Source organism: Erigeron canadensis, chromosome 2 (genome assembly GCF_010389155.1).
Source record: "Erigeron canadensis isolate Cc75 chromosome 2, C_canadensis_v1, whole genome shotgun sequence".
Lineage (NCBI taxonomy): Eukaryota > Viridiplantae > Streptophyta > Magnoliopsida > Asterales > Asteraceae > Erigeron > Erigeron canadensis.
The window spans coordinates 29,988,456-30,009,025 of record NC_057762.1 but is presented as its reverse complement, the minus strand read 5'-3'; the positions used below and the strand labels follow the sequence as shown (position 1 = coordinate 30,009,025).

At 36.0% G+C, this 20,570-nt stretch overlaps 3 protein-coding genes across 3 annotated transcripts; all 3 read left to right on the top strand.

Moving 5' to 3' along the window:
- Window positions 1-303: 303 nt before the first annotated feature.
- LOC122588597 (RNA-binding KH domain-containing protein RCF3) lies at window positions 304-7,270 on the top strand. Its single transcript, XM_043760745.1, has 8 exons — window positions 304-1,210; window positions 2,361-2,843; window positions 3,244-3,492; window positions 4,671-4,928; window positions 5,358-5,446; window positions 5,531-5,639; window positions 6,091-6,217; window positions 6,926-7,270. The coding sequence occupies exons 1-8, from the start codon at window positions 467-469 to the stop codon at window positions 6,937-6,939; spliced, it is 2,073 nt and encodes a 690-aa protein (XP_043616680.1). The 5' UTR covers window positions 304-466; the 3' UTR covers window positions 6,940-7,270.
- Window positions 7,271-11,384: 4,114 nt separating this feature from the next.
- Window positions 11,385-16,849, top strand: LOC122588420 (nephrocystin-3). The gene is made up of 8 exons (XM_043760530.1): window positions 11,385-11,687; window positions 12,499-12,739; window positions 12,925-13,075; window positions 13,855-14,077; window positions 14,585-14,676; window positions 14,829-14,964; window positions 15,313-15,644; window positions 16,475-16,849. The coding sequence occupies exons 1-8, from the start codon at window positions 11,446-11,448 to the stop codon at window positions 16,723-16,725; spliced, it is 1,668 nt and encodes a 555-aa protein (XP_043616465.1). The 5' UTR covers window positions 11,385-11,445; the 3' UTR covers window positions 16,726-16,849.
- Window positions 16,850-18,502: 1,653 nt separating this feature from the next.
- Window positions 18,503-18,886, top strand: LOC122588057. The gene has a single exon (XM_043760200.1). The coding sequence runs from the start codon at window positions 18,503-18,505 to the stop codon at window positions 18,884-18,886; it is 384 nt and encodes a 127-aa protein (XP_043616135.1).
- The last annotated feature ends 1,684 nt before the right edge of the window (window positions 18,887-20,570 follow it).

Below are 20,570 nucleotides of genomic sequence, written 5' to 3'. Positions count from 1 at the left end.
TGCATACGTTGCACCTAATCAATATAGAGAAAAGTTCTTATGAAAGCCTTTTTTCTATTTAGCGGGTATCATAAAAATTTTAAAGTTATGTATTAAGTTAGAAGATTTCAATAAGAAGATTTTCAACTAAAGTATTCATACAAAAAATCATCGAACCTCATGCCTCTTTTACTATTTCAAAAAAATGAAAAAAATTAAGAAAATGTATAATCACCCCCCGATGGTTTGTATGGACAGCTAGTATAGTCATGTCGCAGGGTCACAGTTACCAATCATCATTTAAATAAATAAAAAACCCCCAAATTAGATTTATCCACCGGCAAATAACCTCCACTAAACAAAACAATACTTGCTCCATTTCTAGGGTTTCAATCTCACTTTACATTCCCTGTTTAATACTAACTTTATATTATATCTATTGTATATATCTGCCCTAGAAAATACTCATCTAATCAATTATCAAACAATGATGGATCGATCAAGATCTAAGCGATACTATTACGATCACCAAGACTATAACAATGACCATCATATGGAAACCCTAAACCCTAGGCAAACTAAACAACGTTATAACAACTACAACGGCGGCGGTCATTACGGTGGTCCAAACAACCACCACCACCAGCGCCGGTCAATGGCCGGTGCTGGAGCTGGCGGAGGTGGTGGCCGGAAGCCGCAAGAAGGATCGTCTTTAATGGTGACAACTAGTTATAGGATATTATGCCATGATACAAAAGCAGGAAGTGTGATAGGGAAATCAGGAAGTATAATAAAAGCAATTAGGCAACATACAGGTGCTTGGATTAATGTACATGAGTTATTACCTGGTGATGAGGAAAGGATTATCGAGATTTCGGATACGAGAAGGCGTGACCCCGATGGACGGATGCCGAATTTTAGCCCTGCACAGGAGGCATTGTTGTTGATTAATGAGAGGATATTGGAGAGTGATGGTGGTGGGGGCGGCTACGGTGGGTATGGATATGGGGTTGAAGAAGAGGATGTTGGAATGTATGGTGGAAGAGGAGGAGGTGGCATGAATAAGTTGGTTGCCAGATTAGTTGTTTCGAGAATGCACGTTGGGAGTTTGCTTGGGAAAGGTGGGAAGATTATTGAGCAAATGAGGATGGAAACCAAGACGCATATTCGGGTTTTGCCTAGAGATAATAGTATTCCTAGATGTGTTACTATGGCTGAGGAAGTTGTGCAGGTTGGAACATAATAACTAGAAACTTGGACTAACTTTAACTTGTGCTAATTTGGGAGTTTGAGAATGAAATGATGTTAGATTTAAGGTCCATTTATTTTGTACTGGAGTTGTTTTTGAGACTGTTAACTTGTTGAATTTGAGTATGACTGTATGTGTATCATTTTAGATTGTGGACTTGCAAACATGATGCTTAAATAATTGTCATGTGAAGTAATGTTGCTTGTGCAGTGTCGAAGCTTTCACTTATATTGCTTTGTACGAAGAAACTGACGTATCTGAGGATTTGAGGATATCTTTGAACAATTGGTTAGAGTTAGACCTTATGGACAAAAGTAGGTAGAGTTACGAAAGAGCACTAGTAGTGACAACTATTTGACTAAACACTCTTTTTGACTTTAGTGTGGCTTACCTGAAACTTTGGTACTTTTTTGATAAGTGGATTCTAGTTTGATAGGCGAGCTTATTTGTATGATATATTCATGAATAGCGATTGAACTGGTTTGCACTGATTGAGAACAATATATGAAGTCATGTGGACTGTATGTTTGAATTATCATGGCATGTGAGTGGAGACATTGTTAATAAGAACCGTTAGAAAATAGTACCTAATTTGAATTGTAGAGAAAGGTAAGTGTAGAAAGAAACTTCTCGTTGTAGGTTGAATGATTAATCACGTAATTTGGTTTGTGCCATTTTTTGTGCTTATTTGTTAGTATTGGAAGCCATTGATGGTCCTATTGATTCGTAGGTATGTTGGATAAGTCAAATAGCTATGTATTCAAAAGCCACATTGTATAATATGAGGACATTGTTCTTGTAGAATGATTATATTTAGGGGTTTGTGGTAGCTTATATGGTTACGCTGATGTTTATTAGAAAAAAGCTTATTAGCAATCTAAAACAGCTATGCATTTTTGGCATTTAAAAGTCAGCATATCAAGGCTGATAAGAAGGTAAGCTGATAAACTGCTTTGATGATAAATGCTTATTAGTGTCCTTTAATAAGCTAAGCCAAACTGACCCTTAACAGATGTGTTGCCAGAAACTAATGATAGTATCATCTGTTTTGTTGTTTTATTAATGTTCCTTTTCATACTCATGTTTTGATAATCTATTGTTAATGTAAAAACCGTGTCTTTATATTTGACAGGTTGTTGGTGATCTGATCTCGGTAAAAAATGCGATAGAAATTATTTCCTCACGATTGAGGGAGAGTCAGCACCGGGATCGTAGTCATTTTCATGGACGGCTACAGTCACCTGATCGGTTCTTTCCTGAAGAGGATTTTATGCATCACCCAAATAACATGAACCGCCGACCATCAATGGATGGGCCTAACTATGGGTCACGGTTTCCTGGTGGTTTAAACAATTCTAGAAGCTTTAATCAGGGGTCGCGTCCATCTGGTTATGCTAATGATACCGGAGCTAGTCCCATGTCTGACAATGCTCAGTCCGTCTATCCAGAAGATATTGTATTTCGAATTCTTTGCCCTAAAGATAAGGTTGATAGTGTTATTGGGCAATCAGACGGGTTTATGGAGTTGCTCCAGAATGAAATTGGTGTAGAAGTTAAGGTTACCGATCTTGTGGCTGGATCAGATGAACAAATAATTACTATCTCTTCGGACGAGGTACTTGTGTTGTCTATCTCTATCTTAGTAGGAATTAATTGAATCCTTTTTTGGTGATTTATATGTTCTTAAGCATTGCTGTTTACCTTAGATGAGATTCATTAGTTATAGCTCCATATTTTAGCATCTTATATTCTTATTAGACAGTCACTAAATTGGATTGATTTGGGATATGCTTTAGATGTTTTGCAGTTGGCCAACCAAACCCAACAGGTTTCAATCTGCACAAAAATATGACATATTTTTTTAACAGACCCCATTGCGACTTCTTACCCAATCCACTTGACTCATCCAGTTTTCCATTCTTTTATAATTGATCAAGAACTTTGCTGCAGTTTTTTTTTTCTCCGTGTCTTAAAGAGTAAAGATGCTTAATGTAACTGTAAACATGTACTGATAGGGCCCTGATGATGAGCTATTTCCTGCTCAAGAAGCTCTTTTGCATATTCAGACTCGAATTTTGGATCTTGTTCCTGACAAAGAAAATGTTATTACAACTCGTCTTCTACTCTCTGCTGGTGAAACTGGATGTTTAGATGGAAGAGACGGATTCATATCTGAGATGAAGAAATTGACAGGTGCAGACATTCAGATTATTCCCAGGGAAAATATTCCACAATTTGTGTCTGCCAATGATGAACTTGTACAGGTTCGTTGCCTACCCTTGTATAAAAGTTTCTATATATCCCTTGATTTCGTTGGAATTACATTATATATCTAGGGAGGCTATTTGCATACCACAAAAAGTACCATCATACACCACACTTTGCAAATATCACAACAAAATGCACAAGTACATTAAAACAATCTTGATTTTTGAAATGCTTTTTGTGGTGTCCAAATCAGTTTTTGTGTTTCACAGGGTTTAGAGTGTCATTCATAAGCCAGATATTTCACTTTGTGTTTTGGAGTAGTTTATTTGATTATTGTGACCTGAAGTCGTAATAGTCAGTTATTAACGATGAGATACTAGACGGGTGCCCGCGTAATGAGGCGATGGTGCTAGAAGCGTAGGCAGTAGCGGCGTTGTGGCGGCGGTGTGTAATGTAGGTTATTAGATGTAAAGGTTATTGATGTAAAAGCCGTAGTGTAGGCGTAGTTAAGGGGGTAGATGTAGTAAATTAGGTTTCTTAAGGGTATTATAGATATATCAAGTGGAAATGTTTTTAGTAATGAATAAAGGTAAAGGGCATTTTAGGTAGTTCAACTTCTTTTTTGAGAAATGGGGAGGGGTTAATAGCTTTCTATAGTATTATAGATATAGATTATAGATAAATGTTCTGCTTCAGTCAAGGGTCAAATATCTTAGAGTAAAATGGAAATGTGTATTCACCCCATTACATAATATGTGTTTTCTGCTTACAACATAACTTTCTTGTAGGTCATTTAATCTATTAGTTTTATAACTATTATGAGTTTGCCCTGCACTTAATTAGCTGATTGTTTCAAGTTTAAACAGCAGCTGGAAATCCAAACCCTATCTGTTACTACCCATTTATTACAGTTGATTTTCTGCTTTTGATTATTTAATTTCACCTCATCACTTTTGAAATGCCTGTCCAAACACCCACATAGTGACTGTTTTTTCACAAATTGCAGCTAAAGGTAGAAACTTGAAACAGTACCCACATAGTGACTGTTTTTACACAAATTGCAGCTAAAGGTAGAAACTTGAAACAATATGTTTTAGGCATGTCTTTGTCATGGGGCTCATTTAGAAATTAGAATAACTAACAAATTCAAGATATACTTCAAACTGACTACAGAAGTTAACAGTGGAACACATGTCTGTCTGTTTTAATTACTATGATATTCTTATCCATTCAGATTGTTGGAGAGATCAAGGGTGCTAGAGAAGCTCTTGTGGAAGTGACATTGAGACTACGTAGTTATTTATTTGGAGGGCTTTTTCAAAAGGATAATCAACCCATCCCCTTTCATGCGCCGAGCCCTGGGGGGAGTGCTACAAACGTGGAAGCAGCTTCCAGCAATAATACAACTCCACGGGAATCTTATACGGCAAATGATACTACTGTTGCATCCAACCAGAATATGCAGACTACACCACCACCAGTTCCAGCAAAGGTAAACAACGATACAATCATGTATCAGATTATAGAGGTAGCATTTGACTTTTTTTTACTTAGCAATGGGTCGATTGAGGTAATGTTTCTAATCAAAAGAGATTGGATCTGAAGTTGCCCAAAGCGTGTTTATAACTTAATAATGCATTATGCATATTGACCTCCTAAATCATTTATTTAAAGTTTTCATAGTATCACTGGATTAATATAGAGGCCTTTTTTTTACATAAGCTATAAAGCTTGGACTAAAAAGTGTTCTGCGTCAACCTGACCTACCCAATCTATTCAGTCAGAAGTTTATCCATGGGGCCACCCATTTTTTCACTTCCTTTTTGGTTCCATGTTTGTCTTCTCTGACATATAGAGCATGAAGTGCTTATTTGGTTTCAGAAGGCTTCTACTTATCTCCTTGTAAACCTGTATTGTGTAGAATACTGGGGTATCTAACAGCGAAGCTGTGAATCAAACTGAAAGTGGGAGTCGTGAAGATGCACCAAGTGCACCAAGTGCTGTAAACAGGTAGTGGTCCTCTTCCCTTTTTACACATTGGCTAGTTGCACACATCACATACCTCTTCTATTAAAATTTGATTTCTCTTTTTAGGAAACCTGTGCAACTAATTACGAGGAGTATATTGGAAATTGTCATACCAGAATATGCGGTCCCTAAGCTCATAACTAAGTCGAGGAATAAACTTGCTCAGATTAGTGAAGTAAGCCTGCCTTCTCTAAACTTCAAATTTTATGAAGGTGCAAGTTATGGCCATAATCTTATGAACAAACTGGTCTTCGTAATATACTCACTATGGGTGGAAGGGGTAAGAAAAAGAATGTAAAGGAAGCTATAAGATGGAAAGGGTCCAAAGTTGCCCAAAGTTCATATCTAATGCACAAATTTCCCAAATTATTATAACAAGATTGCTTTTAGATGAAACATTATAACTTTTGTAATCGCTCTGGCCACACCACGCACTTATGGTGTTTAGGATCTACCCAACCCAGTGTGTTTGGGAATACCCAAATTATTACATGCTTGACCTGTATCCAACCGATCGACCACTCTGTTCTGCTCCCGCGAGTTTTTATTAACTAGGTTTTAATATTTTATATCATATGACGGTATGCTTTTTGACTTTGGTGTTTCTTTTTTGAATCTCAAACAAGCTTTCGGGAGCCAATGTCAAATTGCTGGATACAAGCGCAGAAGCGACTGAGCACATCATCCAGATATCTGGTAACAGAGAGCAAGCTGAAAGAGCCCAGAGCTTGCTTCAAGGATTTATATTGAGCAGTATGTAGTTTTCTTTCTATCTTTTTGTTCATATATGTATTTTTTATTCTGTCAAGGGCTGATCAAAAACAAGTACTAGCAAAATGAGAATTGCAGCCAAACTCATTTGCATCGTCTAATCAAATCTCGCCTTCAGTGACCTATCTGACTTTTACAATTCCAGATAGTAAATTAGTAGAAAAGGGCTGAAAAGCTTATATACACTCTGGAATCGTATTAATGCTGAATAAATTTCATTTCAATGGTCGAAAATGAAAATTTTATTCAACCTTTGTTGTGCTAAAGGTGCTGTCAGTAGTAGGCCAGAAGCTATGCATGATTAAATGGTTAATAACTTTTGGGTTTTCTAATTGCTAAACAAGGGTTGGAAGGCTAATTGTATAGGTGGGTTGGGTAGCAGGTCCAAACGGGCAGTTTTAGAATTATATTAGCATCAATGATCCAAATATAGAGACAGTTTAGGATGCTGTACATTCAACCAATTTAAACCAATCTCTTTTTAGCTAGCTTTGTTAAATAATCTTTATTCAGTTGATCCGTTAGAGATGAAACATAACCTGAGTTGTCGACTCATAAGTAGATGGGTTGATCTTGCCACCTCTACAAAAAAATGCTACAAATCCATCCCTGTTTGTGGATTGGATTTTTCTATATATATGTATGCCGACATCTCTGTTGTGACCATTAATCAATTGTCTAATTTTGCAGCTCAAGAAGAGTAGAAGACATATAGTCCCAAAACATCAACAAGCCTCTTGCAAATCTACACTTGGAGTTCCAACATGTATTCCCAAACAAGGAGGGGATAAAACTAGGCACACGAACCTACTTGTGTCTGTTGTACATGTGATAGCGTTTTAGGATCAAGAAACCAAATTAGCACCATAGTTGTAAGTTCTATAATTTATGTTTGCTTATAGGATGGTGTTTGGAATTGCATAAGTTGTTGTGTTTAAGCTTAAAAGTGATTGTGCTTGCTGCATTATTTAGTTGTATGAGTTGTAACATATTCCAGTTTTCCCCAAAAATGAAAAGGTTGCGAGTTCGATTCAATTTTGCTTCAACACCTTTACTTTTACAGATGGTAGAAATTTATGTTGGCCTTTTATTATTGTTGACGTCTACTCAATCCAATTCTATAAATTTCTAATGAAATTTGTATAAAGCAACACTGCCTATTAAATCAAAATGATCAAAATTTGTGGAAAGGTGGTTCTATCCCAGAAAAAAGGATGTGTGATGCAAGCTGGTTTGCATGAGGTTGAACTCTGTGAATGTTAACGCGTGTTTCTATGTTTGTTTAAATTATGATTTAAGTTTTAACGTTTCATTTCAAGTGTCATGGTATAGGGTACCATAGCAAGTGTTCTTGATTGTTTAAGCTCAAACTAATAATGTCGATAAGTAAAAGAATTTGTGATTATAGAGTTAATTATTGTGATAAATAAATGTATAGTATATATATATATCTGGCTAAACCCAAGTGCTTAATTTTGTAATCTCCAATGACGACCTGAGTTTATTCTACAAATAAGAGGTCTTTGCAGAATTGCAGATATATATGGATATATATTTTCCTTTGCAGGATGAGTGGCCTAGTATAAGCCAAGCTTGCCAAGTATTTCCACACGCAAATTGTCTTTGCAGTGGCGCGTAACGGTGTGAATTGGTGAAGTTGCGTGTTATTAAAGCTTGTGATATAGATATCATTGGCTTTGATAAATTGTTAACATGATTGATTATAGCTTGATTTATCGATCCATGGCTAGTATTCTTCCTAGAAGGCATTCATCTATACAACACTCGGTTTTTTCTGGTATATATATATAGAAAGTACATATACGAGTCACGTGTAAGAGGTAGTGGGAACGGTATATATAGGGGGACAATTAAATAAGAACAGTTTTAAAATAAGAACGATGGAGACACCTTAAAAACATCATTTTGATGCATTAAAAGTCTATAAAACTGACATAGTGCATAACTAATTATCATTATTTAAGTGTTTAACAACACATTGATTCATCAAAATCGAAAAAATCACGTTTTTTGTTGGATGCATCATTTTGATGATTATGCATCTAAGATGGATGCACAAAACAAAAAACATGATTATTTCGATTTTGACGGATGAATGTGTTGTTAAACAGTTAAATAAAGATAATTAGTTATGCACTATGTTAGTTTTATGGACTTTTAATGCATCAAAATGATGTTTTTAAGGTGTTCTCACCGTTCTTATTTTAAGAGTGTTCTCACCGGAGTGTTACCCTATATATATATATATATATATATATATATTGGAATATAGCCTTGAGCCAGTCATTAAAGTTTGACAGTATGACGATCAAACTTTTATATTAGTATCTTAAAAACCGAGGTAAAATTGTTTACATGACAAACTTTCTTCCAATATATAATTTCCATTTTCTTCAAGGTTGACCTAATATCTATGCATTTTGATATCCTCACATGTAACACCCCAAATATTTTAAGGTAAAAGAAATTAACCATTTTTCATAGTTTTGACATTAAATTAATTTCCTAGTATTTTATTTTTGGATATGGGGTTAATTTAATTGGAACTTAGCGGATAACGGGTAAAATACCCACAAAAGGTGGGATGGGTCGTGGCATCTCCAAAGAGTGTCAGCCATCCATTTGACTTGTGAGTCACTTCCCACTCTCTTTTTCTCTATCTTTTCATGCATTCCTTCCCATTTCTTTCAAAATCAAAGCTCAATTCTTTCAATTCAAGATAGAAACTATCATAATAACCATCACCATTAATCCTTATCAAGCAATTTGAATAGTTAGGGTTTGTGGGTTTTGTGGTGTGGCTGAAATTCCTAAGGAATTTGGGGGAGAAGAAATTGTAACTTAAAGTCTTGAATTAGTTCTTTGAAGTTTGAGGTATTGATTTCCTTAACCTAGTTTTATCTCATTTTTCTCTTGAAATTAAGGTTCTTGGGGATTTCCAATTTAGGGGTTTTTACTAGAAATTTATTATGGATGGATTTTTCCCAATTCCTTAATTAACCTAGTTGTCATTGAGTTATTTGATGTGTTTGATTATGAAATTGATAAGTTCTTGTGATAATTTAAGTTTATGAGAAAAGATGAGTTTTTCTAGTTATTGAAATAGTGATGAAAATGGTAGGTTGAACTACCTTATTGTGATTGTGGGAAATGAAAGTAACTCAATGACAAATGGGTTGGGTTGGGTTTAGAAAGGCTAGTGATTTAGTATGACTAGGTTAAGCTAGTCAAGTTGTGAATGTAAACTTATACATTTTATGATATGATCATAGGTTGAAGCTTGTTGTGCATAGTCGATTAGCCTTATTTTTCCAAGTTGCGAAGGAGGTGAGTATATTTGCATACCTTTAGGTATATGTTGGATCAATTGACTACACGTGTTGAAGCCTTTTGTCCATGGTGGTGTTGACCACCATGTTGAAGTTTATTTATCCATGTGTGGTAATTGATGCGGCGTTAGCCCATGTGGGGCATAGCATTTGTTGAGGCCTAAGAACTTCCGGGGCCTAAGAACCCCGATAGTTGATCTAATGGGGCCTAAGAACCTCCGGTGGCCTAAGAACCCCGATAGATGATCATGATTATGTTGTTTAGCTTATATGGATCCATATATGTATTGTTAGTGTACAAGGTGCATATGTAAATGTGACATGACGATGCCATAGGTTACATGTAAAAGTCCTTGTACTTTGCCCTCCTTCGTATTCGTAAATGTATGCAAGTATATTCACTAAGCCTTTGCTTATAATTTAGTTGTTTACTCTCTTATAGGTAGTTCCGGAAGAAGGAACTAGTGTGGTTAAGTTGAAAGATTTGTAGAGCTTGAAGTTGACCTTGGCAAGACTTGAAGGTATTAGGTCATTCTTGGATGAATGACTACTTTGGTACTAGAGGCTTAGAAGTCCCTCTCCCTTTGGCTCTTGATACATTTTGTTTTCATGGTCTTGTCTCTGTTAAAAATGTGCAAAGGGTCAAGTGTAAGTCTTTTTGGAAAGGCTGTGAATTGAACTTTGGGCGAAAATTATGTCTATTTGGGTAAGCGACCCATTTGATGGTCTCCTCAGAATTTGAAACAAGTTATGTTGTAAATTTGTTCAAAATGTGTCTATATTGTTATTGGTCATTTTTGAAATGTGTTTTATAAAGTTCATGTTGAATTGTGAAGGTTGCAAATTTGTTCAAAGTGTTGGAATGGTTTAGGTTTGCTGATCAGGTGTCTCACTGCGACGCGGTGGGGGTAGTTTTGCCCACTGCGGCGCAGTGGTTTCCCACGGAAATGGTTTTGGTTTCTTCCACAGTGGGAGATGTATCGAACCCACTGCGGCACAGTGGGGGCAGGTTCATCTTCTGGCCGAGGATTTCCACTGCGGCGCAGTGGGGTATGTATAAAAAAAAAAAAAAAATTCTTATGTTTTCGGTTTACCGAGTTTGGTTCTTTCATCACACGACAAACATAAACATCTCGCAGGCAGCTAATTAGAGAAAGTGTGACTATCACGAAAATATTTTGATTACAAATTTTTGAGCTCGATTCTTAGGGATAACAAATTTTGGGATATTTCTTCTGAATACTTGTAATGGTTCATGGTTAACATCTTATTGTTTAATACGTTTTAACATTATACGGTAATATCCTGACTTAATGTTCGTAAAAATATGTCTCAAACTCTCAAGACCCCTCCATTTTTCATATACTTTTTTTAATACCATCACTTTACTTAGATTGATGATCTTTAAAAGGTTGACAAATGTTTTTTTTATGGTTGACCAGTCCATTTAGTAAAGGGATTAATTTCCTAAAATGTAAGAAACTTTGAACGAATGTCTATAGTAAGAAATAACTAAAGTTGTGTGTATCGTATGTAAACAACTTTGAAATAATGTTAATTGTATGTAAGAATTTCGTTTCAACCAATTACAATCTGACAAGTGGCACCTGTATATGGTTGCCACGTATGTAGTCTTACATACAATAAACATTTTTTCAAGTTGCTTATATATAATACACATAACTTTAGTTTTTTCCGACTATAGACATTCGAACAAAGATATTCCCTCAAAGTTCAATCCAAATAATATATATCAACGAGGCCCAAATGTAAAGATCATATCTATATCTATCATTTTGTTGAGTCATCTTTGTGTGTTGAATTCACTGGGGCGGTTAATCAAAATTGGAAATTTCAATCATGAGTAGATTGTGTCCAAGCATTCACCCACCAGAGGACTACTTGTTACCGAAAGACATCACCGGTTTTTCTGGGCCTCACCCAAAACTAAAATCTAACTCAAGGTTGCTGTATGTATATGTATCTATTCGCTGCTGCTTGGCCTGTAGATGCTATAATACTGCTACTACTACTACTAAATCATTGCACGTTGCCCAAGTTTCTTCTGCTGTTGGTGGTTCAGATAACTCTGAGTCTCAAAGGTGCCAACTTTATTATTATTTTATTCTCTGCGAATTGACCCACCCAATTACTTGCTTTTCATGTTTCAAATGCTTTTATGAATACCCTTTTTTTTTTTTTTTTTAATTAGAGCTCAGAAATGCCCCCCTCTGATTTTTCGTTGAGTAGTGTAGTTTTATCCGTAATTTGTTTTAAGAAATATTTTTTCTTAGTGTTACTTCTGGGTCCCGAAACTTACGGTCAGTTAAATTTCGACCCCCCTACCAAATAAGTCAAGTTTGGCCACTGGTAGAGCTTCATTTTGATAGTCCTGTAACTTTATTATGATAACCAAATGTATATATACACACTGTCTTTGTCATGTAGTATCTACTAACATGAGTTTGGTGATTCATATTATCGAGTAGTGTGAAGACTTAAGATGCTTAGGGCGCGTTTGGTTATGGAAAATGTTTTCAAGTTTTCCATTTCTAATTTTTTAGAAAATGAACGGGGTTTTCTATGTCTGGAAAACAAATGAAAATTTTGAAAATGCGTTTTAATTAGAAAATGCTATTTTCATTTTCCATTTTAGAAAACTAGAGAACATTTTAGGGATGTGAGGTGGAAAATGAAAATGGAAAGCAACAAAAAAGATGTTTTCAAGTTTTCCATTAAAAAGTATATTTTCTTAGAAAACTATGATTAGAATGTCTTTCCTGTTTTCCATGTTTTCTTGGAAAACAAGGGGCATTTCTGCAACCAAACGCGTTACTTTTGCATAGTTCGAGTTCAAAACTAGGCTACTTTTATACGTACTAGCTGCTCTAACTTATTCCTTGGTGGCTGAAGGAAACCCCTGGGGGATGATTTCATAATGAATTTAGAAGAATTGTTTTCTGAAATCAAAAGCATGATAAGCACCGGTAATAGAGATGATGCTGTTGATCTTCTTGAGGCAAATTTTGAAGTCGTGAGAGAACAAATGGTTGTGGGAAGTAAAACTATAAAAGAAGCTGCTGTTTTGGATGTCATAGCCTTGGGGTACATGGCTCTTGGAGATCTCAAGATGGTCAAATCTATTTTGAATATGGTACTGCTTTGCAAAACAAAGTAAATCATTGAACCGAATTTTTTTTTTCATAAAATTTGTAAAATATGCTCTATGTATATGGATGGGGCTTCCATGATTTTATGTCGTAACCCTGAGAGTACTTTTTTCTTTGAATAACTATATTTTTTTTACTGTTTGAATTGTGTAACTCTGTTCTTCTCCAGTTGAATGAAATTGTACGTGATTTGAGGGACGACGAGTCTCTTCTTGATTCAATACTTACACACATGGGGAGTCTGAACTCAGCTTTAGGAAGGTTTGAGGATTCTACGCTTCTGTACAAGAGAGTCTTTGAAATGTTGGAAACAAATCACGGTAAGTCTGGAATTGGTTCTTTTAAGTTTATTTACTATTAAGATGTATTGATTGTCAGTCTGCTTATGTGATTGGTAGGTTTTGTTCAGAGATTTAAATGTATTTGTTATGCTACCGTTTAAAACAGTTTTCCTGCTCTGTTTATCATGCTCCCTCTTGCTAATAGTGTTCCAATAAAACAAGTCGGCCATTCGGGCCTCATTGATATGCCAGTGGACATACTCTAGGTACTCTATGCACTTTGCATTAGTGGAAGCTGTATAAATTTTGTTACTGGTGGTGCTCTATATTTTCCCATGCATTCAAAGAAAATGAAGTCTTAAGAGTATGTTTATTGTGTGTGTTTAGCATTTCAAAGAACTAACTAATCGCTAAAGAAAATCTATATGATACTAAATAATGTACTTGGACTTAACAACAGCTGTGGGACTATTTGGTAACTTGGGGAGAGGGGGGGAGGATGTTATTTTCCTTATTTCTTTTGCTATCTATGCATCTGTTTACATAAGAAGTCAAACATAAGGGCAATGTCCAAGTCTAATTGAAGTCTAGCCTTTGTGATAGACATACTTTTAAGATTTCTTTTTAATATAAATATTTGGTGATACACAGCCCAAATTTCCTTCTAAGTTAATTATTGACTTATCATGAGTAATTGATGCCATTCTTTTGACTTTACTGGTGGTTTGTAAATCAAAGGTTTCAGATCTTTTTGACACTGAGTTTTCCTTTTCCGGGGTGCATATGATGATTGGCGGTTTCCTGTTAAATTCTTTCAGGGAGTAATAGTACATCTCTTGTGATGCCATTATTGGGAATGGGCAAGGCTCTTGGTTCTGCTGGCAGAGCGACAAAGGCAATTGACGTCTATCATCGCACTATTTCAATATTGGAATCTAACCTTGGAGCAGAAAGCAAGGAACTGGTGGTACCTTTAAATGCTCTTGGCAATCTTTTAATTGAAGAAGGAAAGGCTGAAGATGCTGAAAGTGCTTTTATGAGGTGGTTTCTACTATGTTTATAGAACTCATGCATAGAGGTGGAAAATTTGACCTGTTTACTTATGGCTGGGTCCTTTTGGGTTTTTTGTTTGAACGGCAGGCTGTTTAATCTCAAACGATTTAAATAGTAATTAAGCCCAATAAGGGATATGTCACAGGGGTTAAACAGGTTGAACGTCACTCCGAGTCCACTTTCTTGTATACGACCTTCACAATTACTCATATCTAAAGATTCACATGATTATGTAATAGTTGTATCATAGTTAATATATTATCTAGATTTTAAAATGGGCATCAGGTGTCTGCAAGCCAACCTAGCCCAATTCGACCTGTTTGATACATGTTAAGAGCGATTTGGATCCCGTTTTAACCTGTTACCCAACCTGGTCAACCCACACACTTTGCCACCTGTACTCATGCATATGATATCTTTAGTTATATCCATCACATGTTTCCTTTGAATAAAACTGATTTTTTCTATCACTTGTTTTCTCTTGGTTAAGCTTAGAATTGTAGGCATATATACCAAGTTATATGGAAAAGATGATGAAAGAGTTGGAATGGCCATGTGTGCTCTAGCTAATGCAAAGTGTGCAAAAGGTAAGTTTATTTCTTTTGTGTATATATGGGGACTTAACTTGCTAGAATATATTTTCATTGCTCCGAACGGCAGAAACTTGGTTATTGGTTTTCTGATTCATTCTAAAAATAAATGTATCATTATGAAGAATTGATCATGCTTTTAATGACAGGAGACGCAGAAGCGGCCATCAACTTGTACAGGAGTGCTATTCAAAATCTGGAGCATTCAGAAAATACGAATTTAGATGACAGCATATTGGAGAAGACAAGGATAGACTTGGCAGAGTTGCTTCATGCTGTAGGAAGGTAAGATCTATTTCTCTTTTTCCCCCCATCTACACATATAATACTTCATTGTGGAGGCTCAGATTGTTATACAACTACCCTGCCTTCATTAGTAGTAGTGTCAGTTTTAACCTTTTATGTGAAAATGGGTTAATTAGAGCTGTAGAGTAATTGGTAAGATCTTTACTTGTATTATGTTAACAATATAGTTACTGTAAATCTGTAATCGGTATTGATAATCAAGTATATATAAAACACAAAATGAACCAGAAAAGCTGTTGGTGGGTAGATCCAGTAAAATCACCCTAATTGACCCAATCCACCCATTTTGCCACCTCTGGAAATATTAGTATCACATTGTTCTTTCAGAGAAAAGGAAGGACGGCAGCTGCTGGAAGAATGTTTGTCCATCACCAAAAAATTCAAAGGAGAAAACGATCCGAGTTTTATCACCCACCTTATAAATCTGGCAACTTCATATTCACGTTCCAAAAACTATGTAGAAGCTGAGCGCCTCTTAAGATCAAGTTTACAAATCATGAATAAATCCGTTGGCCCTGATGATCCTTCAATCACATTTGCAATGCTTCAGCTCGCTGTGACTCTCTACAACCTGAAGAAGGATGAAGAAGCTGAGCAACTGGCACTTGAGGTCTTGCGGGTTCGTGAGAAAGCCTTTGGAACTGCCTCTGTCCCAGTTGGTAAGCCATTTTAGCCTTCTACTTGTTTTTCTTATCTAGTAAATGGCAAAAAGAAATCTTGTGAAGTAGATTAGAGAAAACAAATGCTGTCCAGGTCTCCAGGAAAAATAACTTGAGCTGACAGATTGGACCGGTTAGACATTATGTGTAACCTGTCAAAACAGATAGTTGGGTACCTTAATAATACGGATTTAAACAGGTTGGTTCAGGTTGAGCTGAGTTAGCTGACCAGTTAACTCTTTTTTGTCCATTCTTTAACTTTTCTAATAAGATCATAAACTTTACTGAAATATTGATCTTATAATTTTTTCAATGAAGCCATTTAGTAGCTTTTAGCCATTTAAGAACACTTTTGGCGGCTTTTGACCCTTCCCTTTTTCTTAATAAAAATTTCCAAAATGCTACCCGTTTGATCTGTTGGATATAGGAAATATTACCCAATCGATGAAGTTTTGAGGTAACGTGTTGAAATTGCCACCTCTAGTTAAATGTTACAAGTTCAAAAGTGTTAGGTGTGACTGGTCTTCAAATTTACACATCGTTCTTATGTCAATATCGAAGTTAAAAGTACCCTTTTTGTCATGACAAATCGGCGTAGCAAGAATGCCTTGTAGAACCTCATTCTGTTACATACACCCGAAGTCAAGTCATTTTTGGTGATGATCGTTGTGAAGACCATGCCAGTCGCTCTTTTCCACCTAGTCAGCTGTTAAACACATGCTGATTAATAATTATAGAAACATAATCCCACATATGTTGCTTGTTTCTGCATGCACATGCTCATTTCGGTTACATTCGGTAGTGACCAACGTTCTCTTTCTGTAATTTAGGGGAAGCCTTGGATTGTTTAATATGCATTCAGAAGAGACTGGGTAGAGATGACGGTGAGATATTGGAGTTGCTTAAGAGGAATCTGAGCATACAAGAGAAAGCATTTGGGGATGAAAGTGAACAAGTCATTGGAACTCTCAAGAAGATTGTATTTTACATGGACAAACTTGGAATTAAGGATCAAAAGTTCCCTTTTCAAAGGAGATTGTCTTTTCTTAGAAATAAATTCAAGGAACAAGTCCAGTATTGACAAATTCATAGGATGCTTTTGTACTTTATCTCAGTCACTTCCTGTAAGTTGATCTATAGGCTTGTTATCTACTGACAGGTTCAACTTTTAATGTCTGCTATACATATATAGTGTTGGAAAATCATACAAGACAACGCATAGACGCACAACAGTTCAAATATAAAACTCTACAAAATTTGAAGAACATAACCTATTGTAGTTATGGGCCAAGTACTTTAACACTTACTTGGATAGTGATTTAGGGATTAAGATGTTAATATCTTGATGTCTACAGTTTTGAATAGTTTAAGTTCTCATTGAAAAAACATATTTTGAGTTTTATCAATGGTTGTATCTTGTTTATGAATTATTTACTTATATTTACTTTTACATATAATATATTCATAATGATTCTGTAAAATGCTTTAAGGATGAAGGGAATGGTGTCCAATGATGCCAAAATTGGTAAACTTTCACACAATGGATGTTTCTTATGCCAACTCATGACAAAATGCCAAAATTTGATGGGTGGTTGCCAATTCATGCCAAATTTTAGTACCCATTAGACCCTTGCTTATAGGAGCGTTCGAGGGGAGTCCTCGCCAAAAAGGACGACGGACGTTATTGGCACCGAGCGTCCAAAACGGTGCGTCCCCCCACTTAGTCCTCCGGGGGACTCTTGAAGACGCGCGAGGTGGACCCAAAGCAACGGATACTTCGATTTTTATTTATTTTTTTTTTTTTTCTAAAGGCTAATTTTTTTTTTCTATTTAAACACTCCAACTTATTATCATTTTAACACACAAACATTCTATCACATACCATTTCATTCATCAAACACCATCAAAAATCATGTCTAATTCATCATCAAGTGACGATTTCAAATTTCTAAACTCAACCGTTACGCAAATGAACACCCTATTTAATCCGAAGATCGCAAGCGCAATTTTTGATGTTTGTAACGAAGACGAAGCAGACGATGTCGAGTCAAGTTCACGTGTACCTCGAAACAGGAGGGTTTTATCACGAGATCATGCCGGAGCCGCGGTGCGTTTATGGAATGATTATTTTTCTGATGCACCCACTTTCCCGGCCGATTATTTTCGAAGAAGATTTCGAATGCGCAAGCATATGTTTCTTTGTATATGCCAAGATATACACAACTTTAGCGCCATTGAACCCCTACCCAAACATTTTCTATTTTTCCAAAAAAGTGAAACCGATTGTACTGGTAGGGCTGGTTTCAACATTTTTCAAAAATGTACTTCCGCCATACGTCAGTTGGCGTATGCTTCTAATGCCGACCAATTAGATGAGTACTTACACATGGGTCGTGCAACTTCAACTGAATGCTTGCATAACTTTTGCAAGTGTGTTTATTATTTATATAACACTGAGTACATAAGAAGGTCGACAACTCAAGATGTTCAACGTTTGGTAAGTAAGCATGAACAGATTCATGGTTTTCCTGGTATTCAACTGTATGCATTGGGGTTGGAAAAATTGTCCGGTGGCTTGGTAAGGGCAGTACACACGAGGCGATAAAGGACATCCCACGATCATGCTTGAAGCTGTAGCTTCATATGATTTGTGGATTTGGCATGCTTACTTTGGCCCTGCAGGTTCGAACAACGACATCAACGTCCTTAATGAATCAGATTTGTTTGATGATTTACTCCAAGATAGGGCCCCCGAATTGCAATATACTATTAATAACGAAGAGTTTACGAAGGGATATTATCTAGCTGACGGTATATATCCCGAATGGGCCACACTAGTCAAGTCTTTTAAATGCCCGATGGACCCAAAGACTACAAAGTTCAAGCGCTACCAAGAAGCTGCAAGAAAGGATGTCGAACGAGCTTTCAGGGTGCTTCAAGGTCGTTGGGCAATCCTTAAACAAGATGTCCGCCCGCATTCGGTGAACAAGATAAAACGTATGATGTATGCTTGTGTCATTCTACACAACATGATTGTTCAAGACAACGGTAATGCAATTTCCGACCTTGAGGAGGATTATTTGTCTGATCCAACTAATATGCCAAGACGTACGTGGGATGAAAGGATTGCGACGCAAATGCGAGTCGTCGGAGAGATACATGATAGAAGGACGCACCATCGACTTCGCAATGCTCTAGTGGATCATGTTTGGCACCTTCCGGAAAATTACCGACAACGTTGATTTTTTTTATTATGTCTACTTTCATAACTTATATTTTTAATTATTAGGATCGTAACTTTTTTAATAAGTGTTGTAATGTTAGTTTAATAAGTGTTGTAATGTTTTATTTAATAATAAAAGTATTTATTTGAATGGTGTTTTGTTAATTAAATAAATATAAAAGAAATGATGATGTGGCGAAGAAGTCCTGAAGAAGCTGTCTTATAGGCAGGGAAAGTCCTGGAGGGAGTCCTGCTGACGTGGTAGTCAGGACTCTCCAGGACTCCAGTCCTTATAAGGAGAGGCCTTATTTAATACGAGTATAAAATAAGAAGTAATAAACTACATTGGATGCTTCCCCAATGGTCACTTCAATCGGCATACCCTTGTCGATTTGCCTTGCCGATCCATACCAAATGGTAGGGGGCAGTCTTCCAACATGCTAAATTTCGATACCCCAACAATTATGTCGCCCATCCCCTTTGTCCTAACAGGCAGTAAAATATTTAGACAAAAAATAAATCCGAGAATACAATCGAGAAAATGTGGTTAAACCAAAAATGTATGCGAGAACGTACAATTGTTATATTATAACACGTATCTATATAAGCCGGCATAAACTTGTACTACGGCTATTAACTAGTAAGTAGCAAAAAATTGTAGCATTATATATATAGGAACACACAAGAGGGGTGAGCCCTTGCACATCAATCATTTTCTCCTACTCATCAGTCATCACCTAAAATTAATATTTAATAATACACTTAACATATATACTTACGTAAAGAACACTTTGTAATACTTGTAGTCTTGTACCATTGCCAAATTTATAAAACATAGAATATTCCATTTCATATGGCATATTACCCAAACGAGTTTTATAAAGTTATATGGACTACCACACAATCATAGTCACCAAAAACTTTCTTCATCAATCATGAGCTAGCAGGGCCAATCCCACACCAGGTAATATCATCTTCATTTAACTTGCTTCGTGTGTATATATGTATGTATTATATTGTATTATTTGATGATATAAAAATGTTTTCTTTTGATCATATATTGGCAAAACTTATGTTCAAGAGAACACAAATAGTGTACGATAGGAGGTTTGTGACTTTGTGGTTTGTTGTACACGAATGATATATTAATTCTACTTTTCGTGTCTACTTGTTGTCATATCAAAATGAAAAGACGATATTACAATAGAGATAAATGAACGCACACGTACATGTGTCATCGTCTATTTGTTAGGAGGATACTACGTACTCCATTAGTATATTTTTACAGGTTACTGTAAGGCTCATGTGGTACCTATATAGCGAACCGCCACTGAGGTGACCTTGCTAGTAATGTATAGCTTTTGTGAGTTACTTTAAGGCTCATGTAGTACTTGTTAGTGAAGAACCTCCAAGTTGGCATAAGTATTTAACATCGTGGATTTCTTTTTATAAAAAGTTTTAGGTTTAAACTTTAAATCCTGCTAGGTGCAATCTTGGAGGTAGTCAAGGAAAGGTTCGAAAACGGTCATGGCATTACAAACAATATTGCATTTGTTCACACTTTTAGGTGAGTATGAACAAATTAAAAATTTTGTCACGCATTTTAGTGTGTAGAAATATATTGAATTAAAAGTGTACGGAAATTTCTCTACACTAAAAAGTGTGTATAAATAAAAGTTCACACTTTTTAGTGTGAACTTTCA

Bases quoted from the DNA above. Each gene is read 5' to 3' on its own strand.
- LOC122588597 (XM_043760745.1), top strand. From the start codon at position 467: ATGATGGATCGATCAAGATCTAAGCGATACTATTACGATCACCAAGAC. The intron at 2,844-3,243 runs GTACTTGTGTTG...ATGTACTGATAG, and splicing joins TTACTATCTCTTCGGACGAG to GGCCCTGATGATGAGCTATT. The intron at 3,493-4,670 runs GTTCGTTGCCTA...TTATCCATTCAG, and splicing joins CCAATGATGAACTTGTACAG to ATTGTTGGAGAGATCAAGGG.
- LOC122588420 (XM_043760530.1), top strand. From the start codon at position 11,446: ATGAGTAGATTGTGTCCAAGCATTCACCCACCAGAGGACTACTTGTTA. The intron at 14,078-14,584 runs GTGGTTTCTACT...GGTTAAGCTTAG, and splicing joins GCTGAAAGTGCTTTTATGAG to AATTGTAGGCATATATACCA. The intron at 14,965-15,312 runs GTAAGATCTATT...TTGTTCTTTCAG, and splicing joins TTGCTTCATGCTGTAGGAAG to AGAAAAGGAAGGACGGCAGC.
- LOC122588057 (XM_043760200.1), top strand. From the start codon at position 18,503: ATGGACCCAAAGACTACAAAGTTCAAGCGCTACCAAGAAGCTGCAAGA.